We start from the raw sequence: 20896 nt of genomic DNA, 5'->3' as shown, positions 1-20896 counted from the left end.
ACAGGCAAAGAATTTGTTACGGTATCCAATAGATACTAAAGTTATTCGACCACACATCATTTTGCATTGAAATTGAAACCAAGCATCTCACACTCACAGAGTACATGTGCTCTTCCCCACAGTGTAGGTTTAGGAAAACAGATACAGAAGGGGAAAAATGAAGACATATTTGGATAGGGACACAGAAGGTTCAATAACTCTTTTCCAAAAACACTGTCAACAAACTCTTTCCATTTTGGTTTCATCACCTCCAGGATTGCAGGTATCCCTCAGGCTGAGCAACGCAAGAAGCAGGTAACAATTCAGATTTAACTTGTGCTGGTTTTATTACTTTCACCAAAGGGAACAGTGTGTCACCCGATTTACATCCATATAATTGAGTCTAAAATAAGGCCAGAGTGTCCAGGAATCCAAACCATTTGGATTAGTGATCCGCAACCCCGATCCAGGAATTTACAGCCCTACTGATCATGAGCCCCAGGGCTTCATAAAAGATAACTAAGAAATTCATTCCATATATGCTATAGAAAAAAAATAGTATGTGACATTTCTACATGATTTTGTCTCTTTCTCTGAAAGTTTGTGTGGAATCTGCAAATCAAAACCTTTGAAAATCACCAATTTTCATAATCTTAAACAAAAGTGGCTGGTTGCTAACTAGAATCCAATGAAAGCCTGAGCTTATACACTTAAAACACTTTCTTCTGGTAAGATAGCCAAGTCAGTATTGCCTAACTTCGCTTGCAAGCAAGTATTGAGCAATATATGAGCTTCAATGCTAGAAGACAAATGGAAAATTAATCATGGTATCTATTAAAAAGCCCTCTGGAAATGATAAGGTCACAGAGTGCTGGTTCCACTGCCCATCCTGCCAGCCAATACTACTGTATTGTTTCAGCACATTCCCCATCTGCTTCTTCATCTCATCTCTAATAGGTATTTCTTGTCTTAAGCTTGAATTGTACATTCCTTCGGACAACAGAGGTCTTTTTTTTTTTTTTTTTTTTTGCATCTCTGCAGAGCCTTATACAATGCAGCTCTACTCTATACTGAACAGTAAGTGCTGTAATACTACAAATAATAACTACCTTTTGTGCCACATGATTATAAAATTAAAATTATTCCAAATTCATATATTTAGTAAGTCATTTGAAACGGTGGTCTCTCTCATTAATAATTTTAAAAGAAACTGTTAGAGGTTTTACTGTTAAAAATATTTCACTGTGTTTCATGTGGTCATTAATCAAGCACCACATATGTTATAAAAAGCTTCCCAGAACCATGGAGAAAGCTGCCCTACCATATTTTTTTAACAGATTTTCCTAAGTTGCCTCCTTTGCGGTGTAAAATATAGGAGTTACTGAATGTCAATTAATTGATAGTCTTTTGTAGCCCTGGAACAAATTATCCAAAATTGACCATGATAAGGGTGGAAGCTGTTATTGTTCACGCAACTGATATGGTTTCCGAGGTTTTGATTAAATTAAAAAGGAGGATCCAATTAGCCAGTGATTGAATTAAGCAGATGACACTGTATTGATCATATTATTTTAAGACACTTCTAATGAGTTTTAAAAGCAGCTGTATTGTTACACATGAAGAACAAGCACCACAGCAACCACTCTCCCATCCCCCCAATTTTTCAGCTGCGTATGTTGCAGAATTACATGTCATAAGAACATTCAATTCTCTGCCTTCATTCCACAGCAAGGAAATCCTCCTAGCACCTAAACTGGAAATACAGCTTTAAAAACAAACTCATCTATTAATCCAATCTCTTTCCTGACGTATTCTTAGTAGAATTACTCTAGTAGGGACCAATGTTTTAAGCAATTAACCTATCAGTTAATTTTCCAATGTCAAGTTCCTAAGCAAAATAAACAAAGCAGATGAAGAGAAGTGACATCTACAGGCAAAACATGCCAAATTTGTTGTGTCCCAATCAGCTGTACAACCAACAGTTATACAAACATGTGGTTTAGATGCCTTAGGAGAGAAAGAGAGCTTTTTGCTCTTTGCTTTTCCACTTCCATTTATTCCAGCTCAGGTTTCGCAGAGCAGACGAGCTTCCTTTCATATGATTGCAATTGTCAAAGAGTATGCTGCATAGCTGAGGCTGGCCTCTCGACTCTCTCCAGCTGATGGAAAGGGATTGGCATCTCCAGAAAACAATTCACCCTGTGTTGACTAACTTCAGTGCCAGGACTTAGCCCAAGATTGAGACAGGTGCCTTTTGGTGTAAACATCTACCTCCAGGCGCAGTATCTGCACCTCTAGTCAAAAGGGAGCTTGTCACGGCAGTCAGTGGAGTACAGAAAGCTCTTTGGCTCACCCGGAGGGAGACATCTATGTTTGATAAGTTAAAACACCATCCGTTTTCCTTTGCACTGTAACTGACTGGATCTCCCCTGACTATTACAGGATTGACAGATCGTATACAGACATCACATTGCAGATGACTGGATTCAGGCAAGATGAATCCCAACCCAGATGGCTAGTTCTGTGATAGCAAGAGCCACGTGAGAGGCCTCTCACCATTCGTGAGCAAGGCTTTGCCATATCTCAATGGGCAGAAACAGAGAGCATGCAGTACTCTGTTCTCAAGACGACAGATGAAGGATCTTAACCAGGGCTGGATGTGCAGCAACAGCAGCAGAAGAGGAAGGTGGGAAGAGGGAGGACAGACTATACAGAAGCGTGGCCTCCCCCCAGTATGTGACACAATGCTAATTAGTAACAGGTACTCAGAACAACAAGGGCAGGGTCTGGGGGATTGTTTGGGGTTTTTTGTCTGTTTGGGGTGGGGTTTTTTGAGTGTTCAGCACCAGCAAAATCCCCCTCCAGTTTAAATCCATGGTCCAACTTTGGTCTGAATGACAAAAACTACAAAAACCTCAGGTATCATATCAAGTCTCCTCTTGATTTCTTTGCTGATTGATTTGATGTAAGTGATGAGACCTGGAAATCACCAGTGCTTCAGATATACATTCATAAAACTAGTCAAGTGTAAAAAAACTTTTAAAGTTCAATACAAAAATCAGCATTGGGCTAACAGTTTCCACACTAAACCTGAAGAAAAGCCCCCAAAACCTGCAGCAGATTCACAATCCCATATCCACACCTTCCAGTGCAGCTGTAGTGATTTGGATTCAGTACATCAAAATAAAAATGCAGATGTAACTGCAAGTTCAGTTCAAAGGATTTAATTTTCTACTTACCTGTAAGATCTTTTTATTGTGGGATGCACCACCAGTAGCCAAAATCCTTGTTCCGGGCACTGCAATGCAATACAACATATAGATCAGACTGAAAGTGCACATTGTCAAGATTTGCACTCCTGAACCAAGCAATGAGAACAAGGAGGTGGGAGTCAGATGGTCTGGGCTCTCTCTCTGTACCTCTAATTTACCTCCTGTAAAAAAGGAGATAAGACTAATTACCCACCTTTCCAAGGCACATTAGAACACTTCCTTAGAAGAGGCAACACAAATATCGCAGATCTATTATTATTATAGTGCTATCACAGTCAGGGAGATTTGCAAAAGAGATATACAACAAGAAAGGCAGAGTGTTATTATACTACGGCTCTGGTTTGAGGTCAGATTAGTTTGGCTCACAGCTGTATATATACAAACTGACAGATAACCTTTAAAATCAGCAGTATTTTCCAAACTTATCTCTTTGTGACGTTCACAGTCAGAGTTCACTGAAACCTGGGCAATCCCTACATGCTTGAATGACAAGGAAGTGTGTCAAAAGGTAATTACAGATGGTCTAAGTCACTTCAATAAAATAAAAAAAAATCTGAATCTTCATCCAGTGCAAACCCACAGCTTTGGGGGTGTTAAAAAAATTATCCTGCATGCTTTAGTCCTTAAAGAAACCCACCTTTCCTTCTCACATTCCTGAATGTCTGTCCTGTGCCTCATCATTTATTTGAGCACATGTTCCTCTGGAGCACTGCATGCAACAAGCCATACATCTACCCAATGTATGTACATAACCACAATTCAGCAAGGCATTATGAAGGTGAGTAGTCCAAATGATCTCACTGAAATTCTTCAAAGGCTTAAAACAAAATAAATGCATCAATACTTTGATATCGTACATTTTAAAAATCTAAACACTTAACTACCCTGATTTATGACAATAATAAGTGATACCATCATCTATACCCTCCCAAAAGGGGAATTTTACTGTGGTTATTGTTTTGTTATCTTAACCTCCTTTTTAATAAAAGCTAAAGATAATTTATTTCTCACAAGGCAAAGTTGGTCAACTTACACTGATGCCCTAAATAAATTATTGTCATTTATCCCTTCCAGTATCTTAGTGACAAAAGTCCTGAAGACAGAATTAGAAATAAAGAGAAGATGCAGCTCACCATGCCACTTCTAGACCCCCAGCTAGGTGCTCAGGTGGAGTCTAAGACCCAGACAAAGCATTGCATGGGGGACCCTATTTTCCTGATAAATTTAATTTTATTTTCCTCTTTGGAGAATATTCAGTGATGCACAAATTGGGTTTTAAAAGCCATTAGGATCTCTGTCAATGTCAGTAAACAAATAAAACAAACAGCAGAGTGATTCCTCAGGGAAAACAAGTTTCAATTATACCAACACAGAGTGACAGATCCCTGCCAAGATTATCACAACAACATAATAGCACAGAAACCAGTGAAAAATAACTAGTAAGCCTCTGTTCTTAGAAACCAAACTGAACTCTAAATGATTTGCCTAGTAGTCTCAACTGTCTTGCTAAACCTTGTTGCAAATATAAATTCTTGCAGAACTACCACATCCAACATGAAAACACCACATTTCAGAGACAGCCAGCAAGACAGAATGAGAAACAAACATGTTTGCTACACTTCACAGCAGCTAAAACCAATGAATAAAGCATGCTTGCTCTCCACTGCCTCTGGAAAGGGGCTTAATAAACTGCTGGGCTATCACCATCAGGAAAGAATGGTGGACAATACAAAAGTGGTAAAGCCAAACAGCAACCTCCCCTGTGAAAACTGCAAACATATCTTAGCTCAACTGCCTCTTGCACTTCCATCTGGATGGCAGCTCTCTGTCTTAGGGCTTCTGCTCCACAACTTCCCAAATGTTTCGGAGCTCTGTCAGTATATATTGCTGTCTGCTTTCACTGGCACTGTAACTGATAGGCCAGGTAGGGCTGATATGTGCCTTCTAGCTGACTCCAATGCCCCTGTAACAGATAACATTTTTGCATTAGGAATCGAGGACTGGACAGGAGACTTACTCCTTGCTAGGTCAGAAGATTCAGGTTTTGGCTACGTTATCAATTTATGTCATAACTGTAATTCAGGATACTTCTATATAAAAAAGTTACCATAAGAAAAGTAGGGGTGAATTTACAGAGCATTAGCTATTCAATACAAACCACTCATGAGTATGCATTTATTCTACTATTAGCTGAGTTCGATATCTACCAAGAGGGCAAACAGATCTCAAGTCTAAAAGTGTTTAACACCCTGATTATCCCTGATGGCACAACCATCTTAATTCAGACTAATTCTTTCGTAGCAAAATACTAAGAATTATTTCGGTATATAGCTAACCTACTTGATAAAATAAACTAACTTAATTTACACTGTGAAGTTTCTAATGTTGGTTGATCATCTCAAGTTCTAAATTGGATCAGCTCGTGAGTACAAACACACACAGATACCCAGTAAAAAAAAAAAAACAAAACCCTAGGCTGAAGCTACATGAAGGGAAAAACCATTCATTCTCCTCCACTTCAAATAATTAGGATGGCTCACTTCACCGAAACATATCCCAGTAGGTAACAGCCTAGTGAACCTTAGCCATCACTGTCTGGCAAGAGTATCTGACCCGCTGTACTGGTGGGACTGATCCATCCAGGCCACGTGGAAGAGTGATCCCAGGTGAACCCAGTGCACTGCATTTCCAGAAGCAGCTCTGCGTACGGCCAGAGCAGAGAAAACAGCTTCCCTGGTTGAGTTGCAGTCACTTCTTACAGATGAGGAATAGGTCCCAAAAGAACTTGAATTTGCTAAATTTTAGGTTTACCTCTTATTTCAATCTCTCTGGAGAGTGAGGAAAATGCCTTGATCACTGATTTCAGGGATTGTCTTTTTAATGCCAATATTGTGTGCTTTACTGAACAGTGGACATTTACTCTGAGGTATATAACTGGATACATCTTATAAATAAAGAAAGAAAGCCCATCATTTATGTATACAGGGCATTAACAAAGACATCGTTCATCCATCACTAGCAGTGTTCTCAGCCAGATGTGTTTGAATCTGTCAGGAGCTACCATCTATCCCCTACGGCAGTGCACAGAAAGAACTTAAATACAGTGTTACGAAAAAAAAACCCAACCAAACAACAACTGTAGCAAACATAATTCATGGATTCAATTCTTTGACAGTTGAGAAAATCAGATTTAAACATCTTTTAATTAAAAGCTCCCTGCATAGTACCTAACCAACCAGTTTTTCTTCCTATTTGAAAATTAATGATTTTTTAGAGAGCTGATACAGAATTTTAACCCTATCTAGAAAGTGTTTGCAGCTACACATGGCATGGTGTCGTCCTGCAACACGCACATCTTCTACAGATCTATTATCTGCTGTGGAATATGGCGACTGATCTAATGAAATTCAGTTGAAATAATAATTTCTACTGGACAGGAAGAGAGGGAATACCCAAGTACAGAAGTTCACTTATGCGGGAAGACTGAGCATAAGGCACTTTCCTACACAAGGCTGAGAAGTCAGCCCACTCTATGTATGTTACTACTCACACAAGAACTCCCATTCTGCCTTTCACAGAGATCCAGCAAGAATCAAGTGATGTTAAAGTTCATCTACTGGCTCTTGTTTTCAGCCAAAATATTGCTTTCATTGAAAGGCACATAGGGAGGAAAAAAAAATCTGTCACTGAGAAGAGAGAGAAATTACTGTTACTTGTGTTCAGCCATTGTCAGTCATCCCAAAAAGACTGAAGTCCTGCATCACTGTATATTTACAAACACAGAACTGATGCCTTCCCAGAAAAGCAAGCAGTTTAAGCACATTAAGACAAAAAGTGGAGGGAAAAACAAAGATTTTAGAAAATGCAGACTCAAAGAGCATTGTCCAAGCGGATTCAGCAAGTGAGACAGTGGAACCAGTAACACAGGGCGAGTCTCTCCTGAGCAGTCCGACATCCCCTCTAATGGTCTTGGCACATAACCATAGCTATTAAGAAAAATAATCACATAAGCAAACTTGCATCAATCAGAAGGTTAGCGCTGATAATTAGCACCAAAAGTCTGCTGCCACATCATTTGTGCAAGGAGACTGGAGGCAGAAATTCAGCCTCCTGTTCCACCAGGAGTGGGGTCAGATCAGACTGCCAGTGGGTCCGGATGCTGAAATCGATGGGGTGACTCCTGACCTCTTGGATCTGGCTATATTTCAACTGGACAGTAACAATGTGGCTGTGTCAGTCCAGAATTTTGCTGGCTCATGCACTGCAAAGTCCGAAAGCAGAATTTGACCTTCCATTTTGAGGCTGAAACTCTTCAACGTTTTCATCTAAATTTCCAGTGCTACACACAGCCCCGGTTTGTACCCCAAACTCCAGGAACTCGCTGACTTTCAAAACTCCTAAAAGACATTTCCAAGGCTCCATCCAAACAACTTCATAACATCTTTCTCATTACAACTGAATCCATAAATAAAACAAAACAATAGAACATGCGTTCAAAAAGCAGCTGATTATGCACATGAACCCACGCCAGCTATAAGCATGATTGCGAATAACTGCAATTTACAATTTGCAAGCAATGAGAAAAGTACCAGCCCCTCCTTTATTTCTCTGATTGACTCCAAACACTATAATTTCAAAAAAAGTATTTTCTAGCTTTTCATTCAAGAAACACAAAACAAAAATATGTGATTATTTTGTCCCATTTATAAAACAAGTGTTCCAAAATCGTCCTCCTTGCATATTAACTCTTCCAAAATTCATGCTAATCTTTCTTATTCATATAAAGACTGTGAAATTAGACTCCTGCTATGGTAAAAGGTTTCTCTTGTCTATACCCTTTTAAATATGAAAATGTACAAGGCACTGAGCGCCCTTTATGTCCCTGTGAGTTCTAGACTGGGTCCAAAGGCATTTGCTTCTCTACCTCGTTGTGCTGCATCACTTCTGACATCTCCAAGTATTCCATAACAGAGAAAAAAAGACTGCCACAAACCAGCCTTCAGCATATTAGACAATATCTACCTGATTGAGGCAAAAATAATGTAAACTGGAACACACTCTTTTTTTTCCTTTTCCTTCTTTTTTTTAAATTTAGACCAATACAACTGTCCAAGTCAATAAATTACAAGCTTGAAGCCAAATATTCAAACAAATTCAGCCACCTTTACAATTCTAAAAACAATACAGTAATTCATAAAAGCTATTCAAAAACTATTGTTTAGAAGTGTTTCTAACTTTCACTTTGAAGCGTCAGCTAATCTATTACAGAGAAAAGCAAGCCATATTTGCCATATAGGTTGGCTGTTTTCTTACTTATAAGCAAAGAAGTTTTCATATTTCATAACGTGCTTTAATTTCACTGAGGGTTTCAATTGCTCAAATGTATGTCAAAAATTTTCCAGACATAGAATTTATTCTTATTTTTCAAATGCAGTGCCTGGGGAAGAAAAACAACTTTTAAGGATAGAATTGATCATCAGCCTCTAAGGCTACAGCTACTATCATACCAGCTGTAATTCAACAGAGGAAAAAAGCCTCGATTTTCTCAGCAGCAATGACAAATAAGGCTAATATTCTCGACATTTATGCTACTTACATAGATAAAGTCTCTACAATGATGTAGGGGAGAACAGGCATGATTCTTCTTGCTCACTGCTGTAAGGCAAGAATAATACCACTAAAATGAGTAGATGCGCACACACCTAAGTAAAACAGAGTAGGAATGGTATCTGTAGTCAAGACTCGTATGCTACTGATAGTCTAGGTCACCTTATGTTCTCAAGCAACTTCTAATAGCAGAAATTGTTCTTCATGAGGATGCCAAATTTGGCTTTCCTAAGACCTTGCTTCAATAAAGACAAAACTTTGTATTTCACAACCTGAAACTTAGAGACACCAAATCACCTAACTCTGAAAATCCTCTTAGTCTAGCTCACTTCAGATACGAATTTAAAATTTAACGTTGACTCAAAGCCTTCCCCTTTTTGATGGATTTCAGAAAAAAGAAACGTAGAAAAACATGTATATAAATTCTCCCTTAACAGCACCTTAAATTATTGCAGATCACCCAAAAAAACACACACAGCCTAAGATGTACTATAGGAAACAAAATCTACTCAAGATACAACCCCACTGACAATTCAACTTCATTGACTTCAGCAGAGTTACACAGCAAGGAAAACCTTGGTACATGAATGGTAAAGACTTATTTGGGAACAAGCAGATCAATAGTCATAACACTGTTATAACATATACATTGACACGCTCGCAACAAGCCCTCTGAAATATTTGCACTTCTTGTAGCAATATGGCAGAGCTGCAATTGCTTATCAATTCGCTGTGATTTTTTTCTTGAGATGCAGATCTCTATTTGACAGAATATTTTGATGAAGCCTGGGATAAATTCCAATGGTAATGTATAAAAAAAAAAAATCCACAACTCAGCACGAGAGTTTATGGGGGGGGGGGGGGGGACACGACACGACACCAGTTTCAGACCAAAGGTTTCTGTAGATACAGACTGAATATTCTGAAAAAATATTTCAGTGAAAGCTTTTAAGGAAAGAAATGGAAGACAAATTAGAAGGACCACTTAAAATCTGTCTGGTCAAGACTGAAAATGTATTTGGGGAAAAGTCCTCTCCTGAAGACATTATTACTAGAAGTAATTTAATAAACCCTGGCTGTCTCTAACTTGTGTAAATTCTTGGTTCTGAATTAATTCCTTAAAGAAAAAAAAAATAAGTATTTCATGAATTAGTAAGGTAAAATGGGTTCGTGTACCAATGGAACTGGCTTACATCAGGTTTAATTTTTTATTTTTTGACCACTCAAAGTTTTCCTCTTTTGTTACCCAAAGTTTGGATATGGCAAGAACTGTGAAACTTAGAAACAGTGTGTGCTGGGGAAAAATACTAATCACCACAAAAACTATTCAGCAGTTGTCCAAACATTCATAAAGTAGCCAAGGCTCCAATTAAAGGCTTAACATAACAAAGCGTAACCTGCTTTGATTTACCCCATGCTTCCACAATTATTCATAGACTCTTGGCAACACCTCTGCCTTCACCGTCCACTTCAGAATTCCTGTCGTTCAGCAAATAAACGTGAAATCTGGAGCCAATGTGACAAATTAACTGATTCTCAAAAAATATTCTGAAGCAGGTGGTACCAGCCTGAAAACAAAACCTAGAGGAGATCCAAACTGGGCATTTGAAATCCAGCCATCACATCCAGCTATTTAATAACCTACCTACAGAGAGCTCCGAAAATGTAAAAGGTCAGAGCGGACCATCTGCTTAAACGAGATCACACAACTTTCACACAGTGATCCCACCATCCAGCCCAGCTCTGTGTTCACTGAACTACAGTAATCTGAAGAAGACACAAACCTCAGCTGAAGGACTCAAAGCGACAGAGAATTTACTGTGTCTACTGGCTGTTTTCATGTTTAACACCTTTAAAGTTAAATATTTGCACTTCTCCCATAATTTAGATTTTTATTCTTTAAACTTCTAGTCACTTGATCTTTGTGGCTTTAGCTTTCCAATTAAAACACTACAATAGAATTGGGTTTCCCCTTCACGTGTTGGCACTTACAGACCACAATTAAATTGCATCTTGTCTTTCTTTTTGATAAGCTAAGGATGTTAAGTTCTGGTACTCATTAAAAAGCATAATTTCAAGACCACAAACCACCGATGCTTAGTGCTGCTGGTATACTACCAGTGCCTGGCAGAAATGTCTTCACCACTGAAACTGCTATCAAAAAAGAGCAGAGCTGGTCAGAGCATTAAAAATGCCTTCCCTAGAATATCTGACACTGCATGTTGTCAGTTTGCCTATCCAAATATTTAGTAGGAAAGTGCCAGTTTATAAAAACTCCTGATAAACCACAGAGAACCTTGCACTAGAAAACTGCCTGGTTTCTTGGGAGAATGTTCCGGCTTTGAAGGTCTGTAGCTCCAACAGACACATGCTCTGTAGAGTCCTATAGTAAGAGGTCAGGCGTCCTACAGTCCCCGCCGCAGGAAGCCCCAGAGTTCAGGAGGGCTCTGCACTGAGCTACGCATCAGTGCCTCTGGGAACACTGGAAATGCAAACTTACAATTCCTGCTGCTCAGTTCCCAGGACTGGAGGTGAGACATTCACCCAAAGTCAGGAGCATGCTAGATGATTCCAGAAATTGTTTTTTTTTAAAAAAAAAAACAACAAAAAACCACACACCAAAAAAACCCCCACACCACACAAAACCCAAAAGGTCACTGCTACCTTAGACATTTTCCACTGACTGAAAATGACAATTTTTTTTTTTATGTGCTCTGTTGCTAGCATTGCAGCACAGCTCAGTATTTCCTCAAAATATTCTGACACAAGAAATTCGTACTTGAAACTCAGCAAAATATACACCCTCCCATGCCTACCCACAACTCTGATGTGTATAATTACCACATGTGGCTTTACAGATCACACATCAGTAAATAATGCTTGCTACTGAGTTATTTAGAAACACAAAAACCATCATTGTTTCATTTTTAAAAACTATTTGTCCTCATATGCAACAATATTCAGCCTTGCAAATCTTCTAAGGGAAACAGAAAATTACATTGGCAAATCAACACATGACACCATCCATCGAAGGTTAAAATGAGAAAAGCAAGGAAGGAGATAAATGAGCCGCCCAAGGTCGCACAAAATCAGTAGAACAACCAAGAATAGAACAAAGGCCTCTTCATTACTTAGATCACAAACGCATTCGATTCTGCATAAGTTAATCTGCAGAGTCTGTGCATCAGTAGCAAGACATGTCCACAGGAGAAAATATAATAATAATCAGCTGCAAGTTCAGCATTACCTAAAGCCACAGGATATAATTAAAAGGTACAGGGTGCGATGACCTGACCTTGAACGCCACCTGAGTGAAGAGAGGAAAGAACATCCTACCAGGTATTTTGATTTTAGAGAAACCCAAACCACCACAAACTTGGGGAAAAATCAGTTTGGGATCTAGATTTGCAAACCAGATCTCTACCAGATCTTAGGACTACTCTGCTTTCCTCAGCACCAGTCTTTGCATCTTATCAACAACATTAACAAAGGCCTCTAGAAACACAACAGAAAAGAGTCAAGGCCCAAGTATCATTTTATTTTTGCAAAGGATAAGCCAGCTGAAAAACAGAAAAGAATTTACAAAACAAGGCAATTTGGGCGGTTTTTTTTACAAGATTTTTCAAAAGAATTATTACAGCTATTTTGACATCCACAAATATTGCCTGTAGCTCTTCCTCTCCTAGTCCTGTAAGAACTTTTTTGTGTTTGGTGCTGGTGAAGAATTTTTCTTCTTGATTTTTTTTTTTAATACCTCCTACTCCTCTCAACAGAAATAACCTACAGGTTGTAAAGTATAGAATCATAGAATCATTAAGGTTGGAAAAGACCTCTAAGATCATCGAGTCCAACCGTCGACCCAACACCACCATGCCCACTAAACCATGTCCCTAAGCGCCTCATCTACACGTCTTTTAAATACCTCCAGGGATGGGGACTCCACCACTTCCCTGGGCAGCCTGTTCCAATGTTTAACCACTCTTTCAGTAAAGAAATTTTTCCTCACGTCCAAAAGTACTTCGCAACAATAAAATTAATTGATAGGAGGGTGTTCCTGCTTGCAAAACACTAGGCTGAGATAGCAGAAAATCTGTTTATTTTGCTTGTTCAACGAAGTTCCATATGCCAAGAAGGGAAGCAAATATACTAGGTAGGAAACATTTGCTCCTTTTTCTCCCTAAAACCTGTACCAAACTTACTAGCAGAAAAAAAACCACGCTGACATTCTATATGTGACTGTGGTGGGTTACTTCACTTCTCTGAACCTCCTTCTTTCTGTAGCTACAGAATACAGCACTGGGGACCGCTTGTACCAGTTGAGGCTCCAAGCACTACTAAAGTGTTCCGTTATTAATAAACCTCCTGCTTTCCAAGTGGATTATTTATAAATGAATTTTGTGACCTCTGGCAGGCTAGAACTAAACAGAGAATACAGTTTTTTCCCCTTTAACTGAAAAATAAAGGCTACAGAAAGATGAATAGAGAGAAGCAATTAATATTTCCTAATAATTGTCATACTGAATGGGAGAACCGCTACGTTTCTTGGGGTTTCCACACAGAAAGGTTCCAGGTAACTATTCATTCATGGGGCTGGGTTCATGTAAATCTGATGCTGTTGCCAAGCAACTATAGGTGCTAAGGAATGAAATACAGTCTGCAGAAACCTAATAGCCTGGAGAGAAAAAGAACTACAATCTGAGATTTATGGCATATATAAAAGGAAAAGAGTCATTCTCACACACACAAAGAACACAGATACTTTATTATAAATGTCCTTAGCGTTTTTTTCTAAGGCATAATTAAGCAATAAAATCCCCACTCCACCCCAAATCAAACAGGTAAATTCTTTTTTTTTTTTTAATGTTTTGTTCATTAAACTTTCTAGAAATAGATCTTGAGAAATTAGCTACCAAAACAAAAGCTAAAATTTAACCCAAAGATCTTTCTTTTGCACAAGAAAAATGTTAGCTATACAGACAGCACTGCAACTGCCAATCAGCTATCTACTTTACCTTCTTATGTTTTTATACCATGCTCATTAACATTGCATCTAATCATCAGAAATTCTCTTTAAGCTTATTAAGATTTTAAAATATTTTTAGCAAGTTAATTAGAATACATTAACAGAGCTCATCTGTGTTCACCCATCATGCATATTTTATTTTACTCAGGCAAATTGCTTTTAAATGAAATATTAGACCTAGGAAGGGTACACTGTTGGGTACTGAACAATACAACCCCTTAGTACAAACATCCACTCCCAAACACCCTAATAACTTCATGCCACTGGAAAGTGCGGAGATTTTCTGATGGCAAAGGGGTTTTTTTTTAATGCCTGCCCTTATCACAATCCCCTCCACCCGGGGTGCGGGTACACAGACCTGGTGGATCATCCTAGTACCTGAACCATCCTTAGTTGCCATCATGTTCCCGTACAATCAATAAAAGTTAAAGCCGCCAAGAGATCACTGCAATGGGAACCAAAGGTCCAGCTAAGGAGAAGGAAAGAACGTTTTCAACCCCTCGCACTGTAGTTCAAAGGCTTTTACAAATTCATGTCTGGTGGTGGGTTTTTTTTTTTTCTCCTTCAAACAGTCTCTAAAGATATCATTCGATCTTAAGGCAGGAGCCCAATTAGAAGCTCTGGCATGGTGTGACACAGGTTTCTAACAGGCAGAGGTGCACGTGGATTTGGCAGAACAGCAAGAACAGCTCACAAAGAACAAACCTGAAATACCCTTTGCTTTAGCTAGCATTATAAATTCCTCCCTTTAATGTGCACTAAATGTCACCAAATTCAAACACATAAAATTAAATAACAGTTTATGAGGAAAAGGAAGATGGCAAAAACTACCTTGGGCTATTTTTGGCATGCCACTTACAGAATTTCACTCAAGTGAGATAAGTCCATCACTTGACACTGAAAAGTAACTACAATACTACTATAAGACATTCCTCAAGCTCCTGCTATACATTCACTCAATCCAGTCAAACATGACATCTTTGAAGTTGTTCCTTTAGACTCCATACGGCCCAAATCCTTCCTATCTAAAGAAGGATGGAAAATCACACTAATTTCATCAACAGTTCTCAAGCTAAGTGGTTACTTTTAGAGAACTGCATAAATAAAAGTACGAACAAAGTTTGCCAACCTCATGCTTGATTCAGATTTTGCACTCTCGCTGCATTTCAATTAACCTGCCACAGATTGCAGAGCTGACATATTTGATTCAGATAGTAAAGAAAACACTCTAAAAAACAACAGGTCTGAAGCTTTTGATGAGCGATCATACAATCCATATCAAAACACACATTTAAATCTCAGTCACCACACATTTCACGATCTGCATCATTAACACTGTCTGGTTTGAGGGATTTTGATAATCTCTTTTACAATCTGTAACAGTTCTTTATCTCCAAGGCACTGATGCCTTTTAACCAATGATCATTATTTAGGTATGCTTTGCGCCTGTAGCCTTCCCTGAGATGTTAATCTCTTCAATTCTAGAGGCTGCTCTTTTATAAACTGCTGTCATACTCCCCATGTTTTCTCCCACTAAGGAACCCCAAAACTGGACGCATTTCATTTAGCATTTGACTGAACACATCAGCCACGCTAGCACAGGGAAATTTTAATCACAGCTGGGCAATTCTATGGTAAACTCTTCCAAAGGCCAAGAGAAGAGAACCGTATCGATGGGTGGAGTCCCTTTTCTCTGAATAAATCACTATTGATTGCACTGAATCCAAAACCACTCTGTCATAACCTTTTCTTTCTATTTCTACATTTATTAATCAACTCAAACATCAAAAGTATAAGCTGCAGACTGCACTTGCTCCTCAAGCTTGACCGAGCAGAAGTTTTTCTTTTTAAAGGAATTCTCTGCCTTCGACAGCTGGAGCAGAGATTTCACCTCCCTGCCACGGAGCTGGAGTCAGGCAGCTGCCTTGGCCGCAGGGATCAGCCAGGATCTCTCCCCGGTACTCACTGCATGCTGAGTAACGAGTCAAACAATCCCAACAACCTATTTGTTGGCATTAAAGAATACAAACTGCCTTGGTTTATTTTGTAACATTTAAGCAGAGACATGTCCTATCCTAAGGAAAACACCCACCTAAAAATCAATATAAATTTCTAGTAGCATCCTAATTGCAAAGAGTAGGGCTTGAATGAGCAATGAAGGCAAACCAACATTTTAATGTCCTTTAGAGTAACCAAAGACACTGAAATATGTTTACAATTAAGAGTATTCACTAGCAAAAGGAGGGGGGAAAGTAAAGCATGACTAGCAGACAATAGTAAAATAAAATGCAATTTAGCAAAGCACGTTTTGTCAATGGCCTACCCTGGTATGCACTCATTGTTCCTACAATGGAAACAGTGACTCAGTTATCCAAGCCAGCACAATTTTAACAAATCCGTATAATATCGCCGCTAGAGCTGCATCTGTAGTACAGCTACGCTCAAGCTCACCTGGCTCAGGATTTTAATGAGAACCTGGAGCTCTCCACTGCTTACAGAAACTTCCTTGTTAACCCAGCCATCCCCAGAGCAGCTCAGAGCGCATTACCCACCCCAATCCCCGGCCTGACTCTGCCACCCCTCCAGAGAAGTCTCAGCTACCTTTATTAAAAAGCTGCAAAACTCTTCCCGTCTGTCCTCTCTCTCTTCCCCTTCTCCCAAACCCACAGCACAGAGGACTCATGACCAATTCTTCTCTTTAAATTTTCTTCTGCAGAGGCCAAAACCTTCTGCTACCTAAAACCCAGCCCCATCTAAGTATAGGATATCACTGAATAGCCACTGACTCTATCAATCAATTTTACTTTTTTATTATTATTTCATATTATTATTATTATTTTAAAGTAAGAGGCTGCTCACATCTTCCTTTGAAATGGCAAAAGGACAGGACAAGGTTTTCCAGTCTGGGTACATCCTCTGGGTACCCAAAATGTGGTTCACCACATACACCAAAATACAGCATATTCTCTGAGTCCCATTCACTCCATTATATCCAATCCTTGCATAAAACAGCAGTCAACAAAAATGCACAACATCTTTTCCCAATTCCTCACAGTTAACACATTAAGTGGCAATAAAGGGTGCAATGACTTTCCAAGGGCATGTACCTGTTTAATTATTCAAAAGAAAATTGACTCAGGCACCATGGTATGAAACACTAAAATATGCAAACGAAGTAAATTATGGGGGAAAGCAACAAAAGAGGAAAAAAAAGGGATCATGGTGAGAAGAACATATGGGGGCAGATTCTGATCTCCTCATGTACCTGAGTTTCTCTATATACTTGTGTATAAGAAGAAAAGGTTGTGAAGTGACAGAGAAATTACTATTTACTCATTTCAGTACTCTGACTAGGGTCTTGAAACAATCTAACCATGCCTGGAATTTCCTAAGAGAGTGTTATTTTCACCTATATACATGAAGCAATTTCAGAAAAAGGAATGTTTACACCTTTCTAGACAATCAAATCTTACTGCTGGGAAAACACCTACTTGTTTCAACAGAGGCTGTATAGAACAGAAGAAACAATGCAGGATCTGATCCATGAGTAAATTTTGTTTGTTCTAAATTAAGGGCCTGAAATAACTCACTAAAATAATAAGAACACGTTAACAGAAAGATATCATAACACCAATTTGAGTTATTTGTCCATAAAACATGAATATCCCATTAAAACAAAGAGCATTTGATTTTAGCTTGGACCAAAGCAAATGTCTTTCCAATCAAGACATCTAGTGAATTGAACGTCTCTTGTAAGCAGGTGCTACTGTGTTATATTTTCATCCAAACTGCTGAGAATAAGCTAGAAGAAAATGACAAAGTAAATTGAACAAGAAAGTGTCTGATCTTGATGAATAATTCAATGATGCAATGCAACAAATACTGATTTTTTCCTGGTCAAGGCAGTTTACAACTGTCCTTTGCTTAGAAAAATGACCTTCTCGTGGTAATTATGCTTTTCTCTTTAGGCACTGGATGACAGTCTCAGTAATACTTGTGATTCCAGTTCACAGCTCTGTTGCTGATCTCAAAGCACTCCATTCCTACTATATCATCTAATCTTTTTTTAATAAGATAATCCAACTACTGAAGAATTTCAACTATAATATTAGGCATCCTGGTCACTGACTGTTCTTTAACTATTTTGGTCACTTTTCTTGGGCCTTAAAAAGCATGACAGTATCTTTTAATAGAGCTCACAGAGTCACAACCTGCACACGGGCATGAGCCGTAATAACTGCAGTGTGAGGTACTAATCAAGGCAGGAATGATGCTAGCAGCCAGGAATACGGCAGCTCGGTGGGCACCTAACAAGTTCTCACAGCAACAGGGAGAACCTGGAAGCTAAGGATTTTATGATCCACATTCAGGATTGTCTGAACTCTAACAAAAGTACATTATACCTACTTTTGTCTTCTATCTGTTAAAAGGCATTAGACTAGAACTACAGCTGGAAAGCAGGATTCAGGGCTGTTGGATTGTATTTCTGCCTTACACCATCAATGATTTCTTGCATTACCTTGGGCAACCTTCCTTCACCCTTAAGGGTAGAGCTTCTACTTTTATAAACAGGCAATATTAACATCAAACCTACTGGAAACATGATAAAAAAATCATCCACAGGGAGAAAGGGAATAAACTCTCTTCTCCATAGCCAGGACAGACAGAACAAAAGCCTGACAGTATTAAGCTGTGACATGCCAGAGTTAGATTTGTTGCAAGAAAAGCTTTTTAATAGTCAAGATAGCAAGACATAGGAATAGGTTAGCCACCACTTCCACTCCCTGAGGAACTGCCTGACTGCATGGATAACAACAGTGTGGACAGAGACAACCATCCCTTATAGAAAAGTTACCGTGCAGCCAGGACTGCCACAGCCACAGGTCCGGAATAACCATGGCCATATAGTCTAACGAGAAGAGAATTTACCTGGGCAAGGGCTGAGGTGGATGCCAGTCTCCGTTCCCAGAAATATGTCTTTTATTCTTGACAATTAAAAAATAACAACAAGGATTCACTTGTCAACCTTATTGTATCCACAGTAAAGACTGTGTCAGAAGAACCCCATGACTGGGGAGGTGGGCTCAGCCTGATGATCTAATACCCGAAGAGCCAGAAAAATCTTCCTTAGAGTTGTGGTACAACACGCTGTATTCAGGTCTTTCTGTAAGTGACATCTGGCATATAAGTATTAAAAAGGGACATACTTCACTAGAAGATCATGACTCAGAAAGGCTCATTTTGCCTTCTCATTTATTCTTTGCTAATTATGCTCCGTATCTCTTGATGCATAGCCTTATTATAACAAAAATATACAGCAAAGAATCCAGTCTACAGTAGATTACCAATCCAAGCAGAACAACAACAACAAAAACAATTAAGAAAAAAATTAACCCTACTAAAATCTGTGATACTAGACGTAACCAGTAGGACTGGCTTAAATGCAGGTAAGGACACAGGCACTCAGGTGCGTATTTTCTGTCCCCTGCAATATATCAATATCTCTTGCTCATGAATACTCCGATTACACTTGGCTAGTTGGCAGCACTTCTTAACACCTAGCAATCTAATAAAAATATTTTTTTTCTCTGTGCTAGACAAATCTGCCCACCTTCAACCTCTGCTACCCATAAAACACACAATTTATTCAAGTACCTTTACTCTAAGCATAATTAACCTTTTCAATGTACAAAAGCTTCTGTGCCTCTTAAATGAACAAAGAGCTATTAATGAACAAAAAATACTTTCCTGATCAAATGTTTAATACTTTTTCTGGGAATACAGAGTATAATATTACTACGCATATATTGTATATAACACAGTATATAGCTCATGCACCTTCTTCCAAAAGGTTTCTGTTTTCAAAGTATCATTGTATAAGACTGATTTTTATACACCATGAAGATACTTTAGTTAGGTTACTGCAGATTTACACTGACAATCAGAAACAGAATGACATGAAAAGAAAAAGTCTATTTGCCCTAGTTTCAAAGCCAAGGAATGAATATAAGAGGAAAACAAGATTAATTCTATTTTATTCATTTCAAGGTTAAACTGCAAGGAGCCTTAACATCACACACATGGACGTAAGTTTTCAATGCATGGTCCGTGAACTCTTGGCAGCCCATAAGGTAAGAGAAGCAGGTCGGTTGTCAAGGAGACTTGAATTTACCATGTAAGAGGTCCAGTTCCGTATCGAAAAGTTTATGGAACCTACAAATTTTAAGTTTGAAAATCAGTGACCAAGAGGAAAGAAGGTGGAATGTGAGTGGTTTTCATCCTCCTTTCCCTAATTTCTTATAGGGATGAGAGATCAGAACTGGACTGGAAGGCATGAATGCACCAGTGCCGCACATCATCTCTTCTGTACGGACACTTTACATCAAGGCAAATGCTGGCTTTAGTTCTGTATTTTTAGCTGTATTTTAAATGAAAAGATGCACTGAATTCTGCAGTAACACAACTGTTGATCACACTCTGTTTTGTAACAAAAGTCCTGTCAGATATTTAGCCTTAGCTACCAAAAACTATCTTCAGGGAGTACAAACATTTCCCCTCTGGCATCCTGTCAGTCACAGCAAATCTGTAAATAAACTGTCAAACTCCATTCCAATCATCCCTGAATCTGCAAGGGAAAAAAGTAGTAAAATTGGTGCAGCTGGTTGTTAGTCCCTGTAGAGCAGGGCTGATTTCACAGCTTTAATATGGTTCACTACTTCACAGCAAGTCCGATCTGATATACAGCATGCAGAAATGAGTGACACCTTTGCTAATCATTTTCTTAAACTTATCACATGTGGAGGTAATAACAGATGCAATGACTTTTCAAGGGCACAGACTGGTTAATTTTTCAGAAGCAAATCGACTCAAGTTCTGCAAAATTAAAAATCCACTAAGACACACTGTCAAGCTATCTAAATGATGGAGAAACACACAAAAAGGGAAAAACAAAGCTCTGGTCATAAGAAAGACAGCGTTAGACCCTCTTCTTACATTGTCATATGCAAAGTAGGAA

The 20896-nt window shown here is 38.8% G+C and overlaps 1 protein-coding gene across 1 annotated transcript in view; it reads right to left on the bottom strand.

Moving 5' to 3' along the window:
* Positions 1-20896, bottom strand: part of XYLB (xylulokinase) — a 92052-nt gene that overhangs the window by 11343 nt on the left and 59813 nt on the right. The window contains exon 16 of the mRNA XM_076331974.1: positions 3219-3277. Within this exon, the coding sequence (XP_076188089.1) occupies positions 3219-3277 (59 nt within the window). The remainder of the gene's footprint in view (positions 1-3218; positions 3278-20896) is intronic.

This window comes from Aptenodytes patagonicus, chromosome 2 (assembly GCF_965638725.1).
Source record: "Aptenodytes patagonicus chromosome 2, bAptPat1.pri.cur, whole genome shotgun sequence".
Lineage (NCBI taxonomy): Eukaryota > Metazoa > Chordata > Aves > Sphenisciformes > Spheniscidae > Aptenodytes > Aptenodytes patagonicus.
This window is presented reverse-complemented; position numbering and strand designations above follow the sequence as displayed.